At 40.8% G+C, this 16,831-nt stretch overlaps 1 protein-coding gene across 9 annotated transcripts in view; it reads right to left on the reverse strand.

The window, feature by feature from the left end:
* Nucleotides 1–16,831, reverse strand: part of ABCC9 (ATP binding cassette subfamily C member 9) — a 159,377-nt gene that overhangs the window by 22,348 nt on the left and 120,198 nt on the right. For all 9 annotated transcript variants that reach the window (XM_040235321.1, XM_040235325.1, XM_040235320.1 and 6 more), the window contains 4 exons: nucleotides 13,056–13,158; nucleotides 3,002–3,103; nucleotides 1,858–1,978; nucleotides 94–224 (listed from right to left, as the gene is read on the reverse strand). In XM_040235321.1, the coding sequence (XP_040091255.1) occupies nucleotides 94–224; nucleotides 1,858–1,978; nucleotides 3,002–3,103; nucleotides 13,056–13,158 (457 nt within the window). The remainder of the gene's footprint in view (nucleotides 1–93; nucleotides 225–1,857; nucleotides 1,979–3,001; nucleotides 3,104–13,055; nucleotides 13,159–16,831) is intronic.

A 16,831-nucleotide genomic window follows, 5' to 3' on the forward strand; every position in this document is an offset into this window, starting at 1 on the left:
CTTGGCTGACATGTCTAAGGAGCTCAAGTGGCAATGGGGTGGTTCCATCTGAGGTTCTGTACGAATTAAATCAAATGACAGTAAACTCCATACCTTCTGCCCAGGTTTGATGTAAGCCTTTACATGCTTAAGAACAGGCTTTAGGTTATTTTCATATCTGACACACAGATCATGAATCTTGATCTCCCCTTCCTGAGGCCAATGTTCTGGAACTTGAGAAGGATCTGGAGGGTGGAGATGGAGTAGAGGAAGAGAGACAGAGACAGAGAGACACAGAAAGAGGTAGAAAGAAAAGCACACATACTTATATACATTTATACATACACACATAATCACTGTTTTCTAAACTTAAGGTCATACTAAGCCTACTTCTGGGTTTAAAATTTCTTTAATTAAAAGATTATATTTATTTATTTGGATTTTGGCTGCATTGAGTGGCTTGCAAGATCTTAGTTTCCCAAACAGGGATTGAACCCTGCCCTTTGGCAGTGAGAGCATGGAGCTCTAACCACTGGCCCACTAGGGAATTCCCATATGGGTTTTTTTCTTTTAATTAACATTACATTCAGAGTAAAAGTCTCTTGATTAAGAACTTTAAAAATAGTTTTTGTGTGTTTGTTTTGGAGCATTAACGGGCATCACGTCTCTCAGCACTCTATTGCTCAATTCTATTCCTGGTGGTTCATCTGTCAATGAATTCATTTGTTCAGTCAGCTGGTCCTCAAACATTTGAGCGATTCAGACGTGAGAGGTGTTATGCAGGGAACTGAGAGGGAAGACATGCCTCAAGGTGCTCAATGTGTCCCAGGGGACCGCATGCAAGTGAGTTAACCCCTATAGGACTGCACGCAGAATCACATGATGGAGGCTGACCCAAGGTGCTCTGGGAGCAGAGATGGTGGCAGCTCAGGAGTTCCAGCAGGGTTTCAAGAGGAGATGGTGCCTGAGATGGATCTTAAAGGATAAGAGATGGGGGAATTTGTATCATATAAGAAAGAGAGAGAGAGAAGAACAAAGATAAAAAGAAAGCACAGCATGTTGGTATGGCCAGAGTGAAAGGTATGTAGGTGGATGATGAAGGATGAGACTAGATAGGTGAGGAAAGATTGACTAATGAATGGTTGCATGTCTTTAAAGAGCTGAAGAGGTATTGAAAGATTTAGGCAACAGAATGCATATTAAGCATGAGATTTGCAGTTCAGGAAGATTATTCTGTCCTCAGTATTGAATTTCCTGCCAGTTTTATTCCAGCAAGGCTAAGAATCTTGATTATTTTAAGATCTAAGTTCCTTGGCATCTAAATCAATACGCTCTTGAGAAAAAGAATACAGTAGTTAGTTCATAGTTGAGGTTGGTAATTAATATAATAAAGTCCAAATATCTTTATGCCATTGCCTGTGTGCTCAGTTGTGCCTGACTCTTTGTGACCCCATGGACTGCAGCCCGCCAAGCTCCTCTGTCCATGGGATTTTCCAGGCAAGAGTACTGGAGTGGTTGCCAGTTCCTCCTCAAGGGGATCCTCCAAACCCAGGGATTGAACCCAAGCCTCCAGAGGCTTCTGCATTGGCAGGGGGATTCTTTACCACTATGCCACCTGGGAAGCAAGTATCTTTATAATTCTCTCTAAATATTACTAGGTAAATCTGTCTGGACTCTGGTTGTATCTAAGATTTTTTCAGGCCTAAATAATCACATCTTTTCAGATGCAGTTGTACCCTATCAGGCAAAGTCAAGATGAAAGAGGATTCTCTGGCTATTGAAATGGAAAACAAAATCAAAAATGACAATGTGCCTGACACACAACCAATATTCTTAAATAACTATTTAGGTGAAACACCATAATATTCAGAACAATACCCATGGTGCCTTCATAATTCTCAGACTCCATAGTCAGGAAACTGTTCACTTTCTTCACTGCGCCCATCTGGACCTCCACATCAGCCAAGTTCCTCACGACCCAATTCAAATAATTGGTTATCTGTGTCAGGTGACAAAAACAATGAGCACATAGCAAGTTAAGTAACAGTTTTTGTGAACACTGGATATCAGGGGATAGGATGACTTGGACTGTTCACGCGGGTACAGTTCATAAACGCTATAGGTTATCAGAGATCAGAGAGGATGTCATGGGCTAACCCTGGCAAAGGAGGTATCTGCTCTTCTTCAGTGGTCCTCTAATGTCATTGATTTGCGGACTATCCTGACTTCCTTGCCCAGTGGATAGTTGTATGGTTCCACTTACCTCATATATATTCACATGGGAGTTGAAGTGAAAGTGAAGTGAAAGTCACTCAGTCGTGTCTGACTCTTTGCGACCCCATGGACTATACAATCCATAGAGTTCTCCAGGCCAGAATACTGGAGTGGGTAGCTTTTCCCTTCTCCAGTGGATTTTCCTGACCCAGGAATTGAACCAGGTCTCCTGCATTGCAGGCGGATTCTTTACCAGCTGAGCCACAAGGGAAGCCCAAGAATACTGGAGTGGGTAGCCTTTCCCTTCTCCAGGGGCTCTTCCCAACCTAGGGATCCAACCCAGGTCTGCTGCATTGCAGGCAGATTCTTTACCAGCTGAACCACAAGGGAAGCCCAAGAATACTGGAGTGGGTAGCTATCCCTTCTCCAGCGGATCTCCCTGACCCAGGAATTGAACCAGAGTCTCCTGCAGACTCTTTACCAACTGAACTATCAGGGAAGCTCACATGGGAGTTAGTGTTCCTAAATGGGTGGTGAGCAACTCAGGACAAGAATCCCAAACAACCTTGGGAGAACTCTGACCACAGTGTTTGAGGAGTTTCTAAAAATTGGTTCAAAATGTCAGAAATAAATCCATGCCATCCTAAAACGCCGGGTTTAGGCCCAAATCTACTATTATCTGCAGGCTATCATCTTGTTATGAATTTCTAACTAGTCCTCTAACATCCACGAATAAGAGTTGATGATAACTACAGAAAGTACCTCAAGTGCCGTACAAGGAGAGAGAGAGGTTTTCATCCATACTTACCGTAAGTGCATACAGAAGACCTAAGCCCACCAATCCGGAATTGGAAGACCCACTAATGGATGCAATAGATGCAGTGAGGACAATGCAAGCGCCCAGATAATCCTAAAAAAGAGTGAGAAAAAAATGTTAAAAGATTTTCCCTAAATTCTTAAAGCCAAGGATCTCGATCAACCCGGGTGATCACTAACAGAATAAACGTTACTCACTGCGTGTCCTGTGAGGTTTCAGAACAAGGTTACAGAAGGTAGGGAAGAATAATAACTCACAGTCTTAGGGCTGGAAGGGAAGTGATGCAAGGCTCTGATTATATCTGAAAGCAGATAATTCTTTCAGAGATGGTAACTACCTGGTCAGAAATTAAGCTGCAATTTTTGGCACGACCAGGATCAGATGAAAGATTTTCTTTCTTTTTTTCTTATCTACTGCATTTTACCAGACAAGCAATTATTTTTAACTTAACTTTCTACCTTGAATTTCATGTGCACTTATACCAGGGTTGGGATTAGCTCTCTTATATTCGAGAAGGCAATGGCAACCTACTCTAGTACTCTTGCCTGGAAAATCCCATGGACAGAGGAGCCTGGTAGGCTGCAGTCTATGGGGTCGCTAAGAGTCGGACACAACTGAGCAACTTCACTTTCACTTTTCACTTTCATGCATTGGAGAAGGAAATGGCAACCCACTCCATTGTTCTTGCCTGGAGAATCCCAGGGATGGCGGAGCCTGGTGGGCTGCCATTTATGGGGTCGCACAGAGTTGGACACAACTGAAGTGACTTAGCAGCAGCATGCTAATTCAAGGCCTTTGCAGAAATTTGTATCTAGTTAGCTTGTTGGGATTTGTATCAATATCTGAACTTTTTGTCAATATGGACTCAGAGTCTGGGACATTAAATCTACAAATTGCATAGAAATAGGAATAAGTGTAATTTTTCTCCCTAAATTAGAAATATGAACATGTCTTAGAATATCTGAATTGATTATGACTCAATGATAAACTCTTTCCAGAAAATTTAAAAATTAATTAAGGTCAACCTTAAACTCAAAGGAGAGATGGGGGCACCTGTCTGTTTTCTACACCCTCTTCCTCCTCCACTTCCCAACATTCTTAGGGATTGTTATGTCTTATCTTTTGAAAAAGAAATTTCATTCTTTTTAGATTTGTATATCAGGGGATTTATTTCAGTGCTGTTATTATTGGAAAAAATTGAAAAAAAAAAGGGAAAATTTCCTACTATGTGAAAGTTGCTCAGTTGTGTCTGACTCTTTTCGATCGCATGTACTATACAGCCCCTGGAATTCCTTAGGCCAGAATACTGGAGTGGGTAGACTTTCCCTTCTCCAGGGGATCTTCCCAGCCCAGGGATCAAACCCAGGTCTCCTAAATTGCAGGCAGATTCTTTACTAGATAAGCTACCAGGGAAGCCCTAGAATACCTATACCAGAGAAGCATAGAATGAATAAATAAATCATCATACTGACATGTGATGGTATTGTATATTTTGCTGTGGTTAAAAATAATGTTTTAAACATTTTAATAATGAGAAATGGTCATCATTTTACATGGAATAAAAAATGCCAGGCCTAAAACATGCAGCAGGATTTTTAAATTATAAAACATTATATAAATTTCATTTGTTTACTTTTTATTTATTTCTTAAATATAATATAAATGTTAACAAAATGTTAATGGAATTTCCCATAGTCAATAGAATCATTAAAATTTGTCAGGCCGATGTGTCACACATGCCAGAAGCAGGTCAAATTTTAGGCATGAACACTTTCTAGAATTATCTCAAGTCTCATCTTATTGGTGATGATCTTCTCTAGCAAGATACACCTCTGATACCTTAAAAAAAAACTAGTAATTAGGTGAGAAGACTTTAATGACTGTAAGAGAGTGGTTAAAATGCTGAAATCAAGAATGGTTTCTCAAATCAGCTTACACGTGTGCATCCCAGCATCTATTTTCTTTTATTTATTTATTTCTATTTTCTTTAAAGATTTCTTTTTTGATGTGGACCATTTTAAAAGTCTTTATTAAACTTTTTACAATATCGCTTGCCTTTTATGTTTTGGTTTTTTAACTACGAGTCACGTGGGATCTTAGTTCCCTGAACAGAGATTGAACCCACACCTCCTGTGCTGGAAGGTGAGGTCTTAACCACTGGACAGCCAGGGAAGTCCCTGCAATTTTTAAATTAGCACCAAAGATCAACTTGTTGGGGAGCAATCAATGATCCCAGCCTTGGAATCACAGGTCTGGGTTCAAATGATGCCTTTGTCAATTACCAGCTAATACATTTAGATGAGTCAGTTTCTTCTTTAAAACTCAGTTTCGTCTTTGGAAAATAGAAATAGTACCTAATTTACAGGGATTTTGAAAGGAATTAAAAAAAAAATCAGTTAGATTTTCCCACCTCCATGTAACAGGATGTCCTTTTCCCTCCTGGATGATTTTCAAATGTTTGAAGCAAGCTTAAAAGCTTACGTGCATCATAAAACATCAAAGGTTAAAACAGGCACTAAAATTTAATTCTGTCATGATTCCCATGGTCTTTACAAATAATAAAGAAAGAAATCATGAGATTTAATCCCTCGAGGCAGTAAATTCCTTAGAGTTAGTAAATATTCCTTTGATAGCTCCTTCCGTTGTATCCAGTGTATTCATTTATTAACAGCTTGTCACTTCCCAATCAGAACCCCCTTTATTTGAAGCAACAACTATATGAATGTAGAATCTAACCAGCCTGGGCTGCTTTTTTATATTTTATAAACACCAATGTGTTCCCCTAAATACTTCTAAAATATTTACGACAATATGAATTTTTCCTTCCCACTCTCTCGTTAAAGTTAATACTTTTAACACTATGCTATAAATTTGTTATTCCCAATATTAGCTTTTCTAAAGAGACTCATAAAGAGTTTATGTGATAAGTCTCAGAAAGTAAGTTAGCACTAGGAGATACTTAAAGCAAGATGCTCCCAGCATGATACAAAGAAATATTCCTGTCTGTGTCTGAGAAATTTCTGTGGGCACCATACAATTTAAGACAGGGGCCCCCAATCTCCAGTATTTTAAGCTTGATAATCTGAGGTGGAGCTGATGTAATAATAATAGAAATAGAGTGCACAGTAAATGTAATGCACTTCAATCATCCCTAAACCACCCCCCATTCCCTGGTTCATGGAAAAATTGCTTTCCATGAAACTGGTCCCTGGTGTCAGAAAGGTTGGGGACCCCTGCTTTAAGGGCTTGAAACAATATATGTTTTTATTAGTTTCTATTCTCCACTTCCTCCCAGATGACCTCAGAAGGGCCTCATTCATTCATCCATCTTTCCATTCATTCAATGGTCTTTTAAAGGTATATATAACTTCCCTGTTTAGAATATCAATGCCTTCTTATTGCACTTACAATAAATTCAAACTCTGATGAATTACAAAGCCGCAGATGATGCAAAGTCTGGGTTCTAGACCTTGCCTCCTCCGACCTTATCTGAGATTCCTTTACTACTCCTTCACTGTGCTCTAGTCATGCTGGTCTTCCTGTCTTCAGTCAGATAAACTGGGACCTGGGACCCTTTACTGCAGTGCCTGAACCTGAACAAACAAATCCTCCAGCAAGAGAGTACAAAGAAACTGAAAGGGACTAAAAATAATGGCACACATGGGCCATTGGGGTCATCACTTACAATAAGATACAAAAAGGCTGTAAATCAACTGCCATTTCTAAGGTGCCAGGAACAGAAGCATGATACTGTGTATGATCCCTGCACACAGCACCATCAAAAGGGTAGGCAGACCACTTAAGTTACTCTTCCTCCTCAACCCACCAATTCACCCCTACGTTCAACCTATTTAAGGAACCAGCACTCCCTGAAATGTTAAGGTGATGTGTTAAACCATTGGACTGCCAGGTAAGTGCCCAAGGCATAGCTTTGTGAAGTACAATTAGAGCAGATTTTTCAGGGGATGAATCCATTGCCAAATTCCACAATCTAGTAAATTCCAATAGAAGTAAGAGTTTAAAAACCAGTATGTCTGCAGTTTGTGGCACTAGTGGTAAAGAACCTCCCTGACAATGCAGGAGACATTAGAGACTCAGGTTCAATTCGTAGGTCAGGAAGATCTCCTGGGAGGAGGGCATGGCAACCCACTCCAGTATTCTTGCCTGGAGAATCCTTTGAACAGAGGAGTCTGGTGAGCTATGGTCCACAGGGTCATGAAGAATCGGACACGACTGAAGCAACTTAGTGCACAGGCACAGGTCTGCAGTTTAGTATCTAAAACAAAGTTATTCTATTTTTCATAAAAATATTTTTTATCATTTTCTTTTTTTTTAAAGTGCTATTTGTGTTGTCTTTCAGTTATATCAATAAGATACTTTCCAGCTCATTCCTGGATTACCACCCCTGCTCAATAATTTTTTTTTTTCCAAAGAATTGGAGATTTTTTGGAGGTATCTGATCAGAATTTTACCTGATCTGAATAAGAGAGGAAGCCCGTTTGTGCATGTTTATCAAGAAATCTCATAGCAAAATAACTAAATTCCAATCACTTCCCTTCCAATAGTACTGTAAGAGTAACAGGCATGTGAAATTGCTAGGTAATATGCGTTTATGTTAGTTCCCCATTTCCACTTCCTTTACCATTAAACTTAACTAGTTTAATGAATTATACAGTGATTCTACCTTTCCACATCTCCTTTCCTTTCCACTGCAAACATGTGAACAACAAAATGGCTTAAAAGCAGTAAGAAAGGACAAGCAGATCATCTGAATTAACTCACATGCTAGCAGCACATGCCCTCCCATTAAGGCTTTCTACGTCCTACCCGATCAATTCATTGAAGAAAACACTTTCAGTCAAAATGATACAATGGAACGAGAGATTCTGCTTAGGAAACAGAAGCTACTACACATGCGAATGTCCATTCTCAAAGAGGGCCCAACCACAGGACATTTGTATTAGTGATAAATTATAACTTTCATTGAGTTTGGGAATTCAACACTCCCCTCCAGAAGGGAAGCCTTTGATCCCCAGGTCAAAAGAAAGGCCTCTGGTTAGATTTCCAGTGATTTCATGACCTCTATCTCTATGTGGGATTATAGTGAAAATAATAATTTTCCATAAAACAACCTCATAAGTAATTAATAGGAATACCATCTCTCCCTTTTTTTCATAGTCTTCAGAAATCCATGTCTAAAAACAAGAAGTCGATGTTTATGGTTCCAGGGAGTGTCTGGGTCTTCACGTGACAAGATCAGCACACACCTGTCTATAATGGAGCTGTAAACACTCAAAGCAGCTCTGTGCTGTTTCACAAAACAGACTCTCATACAAGTTCACCCTGAAGATTATTTTTACTTTAGCCTGTTGATTCTAAAGACTTTTTTTTTGGCTTCTTGATGTGATTTTTCTTTTATCCTTTCACCACACAGCAAGACAAAGCCTTGGAAAGACACCCTTTAGATAGAGTTACACAATTCTTGCAAATGGAAACACCAATGCCAAAGAACTGGAACTGTTTAGTGCAGAGGGATGAACAGAAAATGCTGTGCTGAACAAAAGAACGTAAGCATCATTCAAAGGTTAGGCTGCAGTGACACACTGCGCATGACTGTGTCCACTTCACTTGGCACCCAGAGGAGAAACACTCCCCTCTCCTGCCAAAGCAACCTGGGTGGTCACAGTCTGGCTACTTTTCCACCAGCCAAATTATTCTTTTAGGTTCTTGTCCTTTTCTGAGTGCCGTGTGCTGTGACCTTTATTTCCCACCCCGCCCCCCGCCCCAACCCCTGCTGCCCAATTGAGAATCAGTATGAAATGAACATGGTGGGCAGGCTACATCTTCCATGGCTAACAATCTTCAGCCCGAAAAAGGGAATACTTTGTAATTGTCTTATGTGTGTTAGTCACTCAGTCGTGTCTGATTCCTAGAGACCCTATGGGCTGTAGCCCACCAGGCTCCTCTATCTATGGGGAGTCTAAAGAATACTGGAGTCAGTTGCCATGCCCTCCTTCAGGGGATCTTCCTAGCCCAGGGATTGAACCAAGGTCTCCTGCATTGCAGGCAGATTCTTTACCCACTGAGCCACCAAGGAAGCCTCTGTAATTGCCTTAACACTTATATAGCATGACCAGAAAAAGAAATGAAAGCCATATATTAAAAAAAAAAAAAAAAAAAATCTGGATGGGGCTCGGGAATCTTCCCAAATTCAAAAAAGGTATTTTTATCCTTTTATCCCTTACTTCTCTTGGAGATCATCTGTCCACAGAATTCAGTGGCATTGCTCCAGAAAACTAAAACTGAGAATGAAAAAAGAGGGAAAAATTGTCACGGGAAACTATGATAAGCTTTCTCCTCTTTCTCTCCATGGAGGTCATTTTGTTGTTCAGTCATCAGTTGCGTCCCACCCTTTGCGATCCCATGGACTGTAGCATGGCAGGCTTCCCTGTTCCTCACTATCAGAGGTTGCTCAAACTCATGGCCATTGAGTCAGTGATGCCATCCAACCATCTCAACTTCTATGGCTCCCTTCTACTCCTGTCCTCAATCTGTCCTAGCACCAGGGTCTTTTCCAAAGAGCTGACTCTTTGCATTAAGTGGCCAAAGTATTAGAGCTTCAGCTTCAACATCAGTTCTTCCAATGAATATTTAGGAGTTATTTCCTTTAGGATTGACTGGCTTGATCTCATTGCTGTCCAAGGGACTCTCAAGAATCTTCTCCAGCAGCACAGTTCAAAAGCACCACAGTTCTTTAGTGCTCAGGAACTTCCACATCCATACCTGACTGCTGGAAAAACCACAGCTTTGACTAGATGGACTTTTGTCAGCAAACTGATGTCTCTGCTTTTGAATATGCTGAGTTGGTGAGCTCCTCAGATCCGCATCAGGAGACCTGCTGGCCTCTTCTGAGCTCTGCCCGAGGTTGCTCCCATCCTGGTACCGATTGGCTGTGCTTCTGCTATGGGAGCTCCCAGATTATTTGCGATAAGCAGATATTTTTGTTAATTTGCTGGTTAACATATCAAAGAACAGGGAATGGAGGCAGCTGTGTGGATACCGTAGATAAGATCAGTGCAGCATCAGCGGGCCAGATAGAGGTTTTCATTACTTATCTTGTTGTAAATGACTTATGAGACAGAAAATATCCAGCTGTGGGGTTCAGAGAGCAGTTCACACCCCAGTCTCCAAGGTCCTATATCTGAACACTTATATTTCTCATATTTCTGAAACAAGATCCATTTATTTCAAACTGAAATTGTGTCTCCAGTGATGCACAGTAGTAATGAGGTCATTTACATGTGTACAATTGGGAGAAAGGTTATTTCCTAATTAGAGTTATCTGTTCTATTTATTCAACACTGCTATTGTGGCGCATATGTTCTTGGATTATAGCATTTATATTCAAATAAACATTCTAATGTTCTAATATTCTAAATATTCTGGTTCTAATGAAAACTCTGTACTTTCGGTGTACAGAATAAGAGAAGAAATCTGACTGGTTTCAAGTTGGATTTCTGGGATTGTCTAGAAGGGTATGTGTTATGTGAGTGTTTGTGTATGTGTGTGTGTATGTGTGTGTGTGCTAAGTTGCCTCAGTCATGTCCAACTCTTTGCAACGCATGGACGGTATCCCACTAGGCTCCTCTGTCTATGGAAGTCTCCAGGCAAAAACACTGGAGTGGGTTGCCATGCCCTCCTCCAGGGGATCGTCCCAACCCACGGATTGTACCAGGGGATCGTCCCAACCCACGGATTGTACCAGGGTCTCTTATGTCTCCTGCATTGCAGGCAGGTTCTTTATACCCACATAAATTTATTGATAAACAAATATGAGAGATGAAAGAGATAAAATCATCCACAAAAGACTCTGAACCTTGAATTCTATCAGCAGATATGCCTGGAATATTGCAATAAATCAACAAGTTTCTTACCAAATTTTATATTTATTCATCAGAAATAGAGCAAAGGACTCTATAACTTTTGTGTGTTGGTTTTTAAGGGACAGATCTGGTAATGAGACCAAATAGCAAGCTGTGGAAAGATTATAATACACAGAAAATTTAAAAAAGACACAAAAACAGATGTGTTACAAGGTAATAGAATGAATGGCAGATTCTGGCCTTCCTTTTTCAAATATCATATATATATATACATATATTTTCTTTTTTTAGGTTTCTAAAAGTGGAACTAGAATTCATTTATATTCAAGTAGGTCCAGCCACCTTTAATGTGGGAGTTAAGTAGCGGGGTATGAGGCAAGCTAAACTAACCCACTCTGAATCTGGCTGCTGTTTCTCTCTAATTTTTCCTGACCTCCCCTTTCTTGGCAATCTGAACGCTCTAATATCTTGTCTTCTGGCTACAAGAGCAGAACATACGGTTTGCTTGAAGATTCTTGTTAAACGTTTGTCCATTAGCCTGACAGTGGGAAGTGCTAAAGAAGAGAAGCCAAGCCAGACTCACCTCAAGTCCAGAGCAAACACACTCGCCCCTAAGAAGCACACCTGATCTTCAACATTGGGAAAATCAAACACAAAGGAAACTACTGACATTTTACCCCTGTGATTTTAGGACATTTTCTGATTAAGCTAGTTCATCACTAGTTTTGTTATTCAGATATGATTTCTTTTCCTCGGAGAAAACAGATTTCAGCAAATAAACAGAAGCTTAAAGCAAGGATTTAGGGTCTGGGTAAGATCTAGGAATAGTAGTTTGTTTCTGTTATAAATCCTAAACACTTCCCCTGCCTTTCTGTTACTTACAGGTAATTGGAAAATCTCTGCCCTTCCCCTCCCAACCCCCACAGTGATCTGGAAGACATTTCTTATCTATTTAAAATTTGTGCAATATAATTGTGTTATGTTGCTGGATAATTTCTACACAATAACACAACACAAAACAATATAGTGGTAGAGAATCTCTGTTATTAGTGACAAATTATGACAACTATAGCTTACAGGGGGACCCAAGATTCTCTATCAACATGTTATCCATCCATCAACAACTCAGATTTTAATTTGGGCTCCTTCCTTTCACTTTATCAAATCCCCATTCCCAGATGCCCTCTCTGATCCACTGAGTTTTGAAAGAGAGGCTTCATATGACAGGGATGCTTAATCAGTGGAAGTGAGGTTCTTAACAATAATGCAGATAAATTTCCTTTTCCTTTTCACAAACTAATAATTATTTCTTAAGAAAAGATGACAATTAACTCATCATCTCTACCAAAGTTGCTTCTTCATACTGCAGATCACACAGCCCAGTCTGCAAACAACATGTCCTTCCCTCTGGAACTTGGGTCTAACCTATTTCCTCTTTCATTTATTAGGAGTGGTTGACTTATTAACCATTTACCAAGGCAGGTACAATTTCCATTCATTTATTCATTCATCCATGCCTCCATCCATTCAAGAGACATTTGTTGAGTGTACCTGCCAAAAAGTGAGCTACAGGACTTATATTACTATTTTTAAACCTAACACACCCATGAGGTCATACTCCTAGTTTACAAATGGCAAACTGGGACTGAAATAAATTCGTTGACTTGCTAGACCAAGTCTGTACAATGCCGAAGCTTATACCCATTCTCCTTCTTTATACAGGACAGAAGAAGGCAACAGAGAATAATTGCAGTGTTTTACATTTGGGTTAACATGACCCTCCACTGGCTTAAAATAGAAAGCTGCCATCTCTTCCAGGCTGGTCCAGTTCAGTAGAAGTGAGTACATCTATTCACTTGTCAAATTTTGAAAAAAAAAAAATCAACCTGAAGTTATACAAATATTTGCTATTCCATTAACTTATGTCATCTGGCCACTAATGAACACAAAATGAAATTTTGCTTTTGGGGCTATCTGTCTTGCCATTAGCTAAAAACATCATGACAAATTTCATCCGTACCATAAACAAACCTGAGCTAAAGTCCAGAAAATGTGGAGTGAGTGCTGAATCTCAGTGGAAGCCTAGTTTTTACAACTGTCTCCCTCTTTGCATCAGGCCTCTTCTGTGTGGTTTCCATTTCGAAATCATGAAATGAACGTACCGTTCTGACCTCCAGCCATCTGTTGGCAGCTGAGAGGAATAAGTAGGCAATGTTGTTAGTGTCTGTCAGTTCCAGCATTCGTTGCTTAAATCTGGTCTCATGCCTGCAGAAAACAAAAATATTATGATGTTAGCCACACAACAGGAGAAATAATAAAAAACAGTCGCACTTCCTACTACATTATTTACTCAACATGGTGACGAACTGGTGGGATGGAATGACTAGTAAACGGACTACTTGCAAATAAAGGCCAGCTGCTACTGCTCTCCTGCACCCTTCCTGAGAGATGGCATGGAGCAGTAGTTCCTTTCTCAACCTCTGCTACAGAAAGGAATGTTTCCGATGACAAAGTCCTATTAAAGGCCATTTCATAACTGTCTACACAAGGATGGTAACTGTGAAAACAAGGCACGGCCTATGTCTCAAGGGCCCTACAAAATCCAGAAGAAGTTGTACAGAAATGCAACATACTTGACCTAGAGTTTACTGCATATATCTTACTTTTCCACAAGGCATGGTCGAAGTTGGGTAGCAGGAACTAGAAGAGACTCATGAAAGGCAGGAAACTATGGGTTTGTAACAGGCAAATATATACCTGAAAAATGTTCTTTTTGCTCAGTTTCTGGAAATCAAAGAAGGACAACGTGGCAAGAGGTAGAGGATGAGGGTCCTTGGGAATGGCAGATGTCCTTGTTAAGCAAGATATCTTACACTTCAAAGTAACAAATTATTTCTAAGAATGGTCATTGCATGAAAGAAACTCTTGGTGTGTAGTATTTATGGGGATCTAGGGCACATATTGGAGAAGGCAATGGCACCCCACTCCAGTACTTTTGCCTGGAAAATCCCATGGATGGAGGAGCCTGGTGGGCTGCGATCCATGGGGTTGCTACGAGTTGGACACGACTGAGTGACTTCACTTTCACTTTTCACTTTCCTACATTGGAGAAGGAAATGGCAATCAACTCCAGTGTTCTTGCCTGGAGAATCCCAGGGATGGAGGAGCCTGGTGGGCTTCTGTCTATGGGGTCGCACAGAGTCAGACATGACTGAAGCGACTTCGCAGCAGCAGCAGGACACATACACGTGTTCCCTGGTGACTCAACGGTAAAGGATCTGCCTGTAATGCAGAAGACTCCTATTTTGATCCCTGGAACTACGAGAAGATCCATGGGGTTGCAAAGAGTTGGACATGACTTAGCAATGAAACAACTTGACACATACAGTTTAGATACTGATGCTGGGTCAAATTAAGTTCATTCTTGGTAATCAACATAATCAGACCAAATTCTGTGTAACCTTTGTTATAAAGGAAACTTCTAATAAAAACCTCATCCAGGGATTTCCTTGGTGGTCCGGTGGTTAAGAATCTGCCTGGGAGTGCAGGGGATGCTGGTGATCCCTAGGCAGTGAACTAAGATTCTGCATGCTGCAGAGTAACTAAGCCCAAATGTTGCAACTAAAACCTGATGCAGAAAAATAAATAAATATTTTTAAAAAAGAAACTTCATCCGTTTGAACATGGGAGCTACTTCTCATAGAAACTCATGTTCCATGTTGATAAATCTTTTCTACATCACAAAAATAGTCTCTTTTAATTTTTCAATTATTTTCCCTGGGTAACAGAAACAATGGAAAGCTGGATCATATAAACAAAATAACTGATTGGAAGGTTGGACGAAGTGCCAAATTCAACTTTCTGTGGCTTCAGCTTATCTTACAGAGACCTCCTGTCTATGTGTTATGTTTGCAGAGAATAACCAAATTTCATCTGACAGCCTGATGGTGATTCCTAGTTGATAAAAGACTGCTCCAAGTACCACCGCCCCAACCCCCCCAAATCTTCAATCAATTTGCAAAAGTTTACAATAAACTATCACTATGTCAAAAATGAAGAAGTCCGGGGTGGGGTGTTCACTTGGCCCGTGAAGCCATCCATACAGGCCAATATAAAGCAGATAGTTGAGATTTATCCAGTCAATCTGATCATTCCAACATGCCAAACCAGAAAAATCAGATAATTGAGTCAGACAGCAACATCTGATCTACAATAATCAAAGGGTTCGACAATCAGAGCCAAATAATTACCTCACTTTGAGTTATGTAGCCTTGACCCAAATGCCATGCATAGGAGGACCTGCACTGAATAGCAATACACTGGGTGGGACCACCAGACAGAGAAACAGGACTACCCTCATCATGACCCTCATACAGACATGTGTGCCTAGTCACTCAGTCATGTCCATGGACTGTAGCCCACCAGGCTCCTCTGTTCATGGGGATTCTCCAGGCAAGCATACTGAAGTGGATTGCCATGCCCTCCTCCAGGGGACCTTCTCAACCCAGGGATCGAACCCAGGTCTCCCGCATTGCAGGCAATTCTTTCCCAGCTGAGCCATCAGGGACAGAGTGAATAATTAACATAGGATCACTCACAGAGTTATAGGATTTACTGAGATAGTGGATTTCAACTGTGAACAGATATATCTAATTCTGCATTTGCATTATTGGGTGGATTTTCACCTACTCATTCAGGAACATTTAGCAAGCATGAACTCAAAGTGAGACACTACAACATAAATGTATGAACAAGACACAACCTCTGCCCTAGAGAAGCACATTGTCTAGCGAAAGAGGTAAGCATGGTGTTGTTGTAGTATGAACAAATAAAGATGGCTCAACCCAGAAGCCAATCATAATGGCCCTATGTGAAAAATGCTACGTGAATATAAAGGAAGATGAAAGTTTGCACTGGCTAGAAGACCAGAATGGCAGGGAATAGGGTGGAAGGTGGGGAAGGATGGATAAAGCCATCTTTGGGATGGACTGAATGAGGTTTTAAGAAATGGGCTGAATTTTTTTTTTTTTTTTTTTTGGGCTTCCCTGGTGAGTCAGATGGTAAAGTGTCTGCCTGCAATGCGGAAGACCTGGGTTCGATTGCTGGGTTGGGAAGATACCCTGGGGAAGGAAATGGCAACCCACTCCAGCACTCTTGCCTGAAAAACTCCATGGATGGATGAGTCTGGTAGGCTACAGTCCGTGGGATCGCAAAGAGTCGGGCACAACTGAGCAACTTCACTGGTTCACAGAATTTTTCAGGTGGACAAGAAGGGACAAAAGCATTGGAAGTATTGGGAATAACATGAGCTAAGGAACAGAAATGAGAAAACAAGTTCAGGAGCTGGAGACAGGGTCCCCCTTCCTAGAGGGCTGTGATGATGGAGAGATGTGGGGAGGGGGAGACTTGGACCAAAGCCTATGGACTCCAGTTGAGACGAACATCCAACACTTCATTGTGACAAAGTGTTTTGTCTGGGGCTCCTCTTCCTCTCCCTCTAGTTTGGGGATATTGTTGCTGATACACTCTTAAAGAGTTTGTAAATGGAGCTGGCAACAGTCTGAAGCAGCAGTGAAAGGGGAGGGGTGGAAATGCAGCGAACATTCTTTCTGTGTGTTTCTATTTGGCAAGAACCCTTCTGTTTTCCTAATGGAAACTTTGACACACTCAGTCTGTATCTTTTCATCCACATCCAGCTCATCTTCTGAACATTCTTAGACCTTTATTCTGTCAGACCAGAAAAAAAGTAGGAAAGGTCACTGAAATCTCAGTCTAATTTAACTGTGATCCTCTGGTGGTAAACTACTTGAGGTTAGTTCATGCTGCCTCTGAGTACACCATGAACCCTGAATGCAGGGGAGGAAAGCAGCCTAATCAGTAAATACAAACTTTCCAGAGAGCTGACGACTCTGGGGACTCTTACTAGCCTGAAAGAGAG

This window comes from Oryx dammah, unplaced genomic scaffold (genome assembly GCF_014754425.2).
Source record: "Oryx dammah isolate SB20612 unplaced genomic scaffold, SCBI_Odam_1.1 HiC_scaffold_29, whole genome shotgun sequence".
NCBI lineage: Eukaryota > Metazoa > Chordata > Mammalia > Artiodactyla > Bovidae > Oryx > Oryx dammah.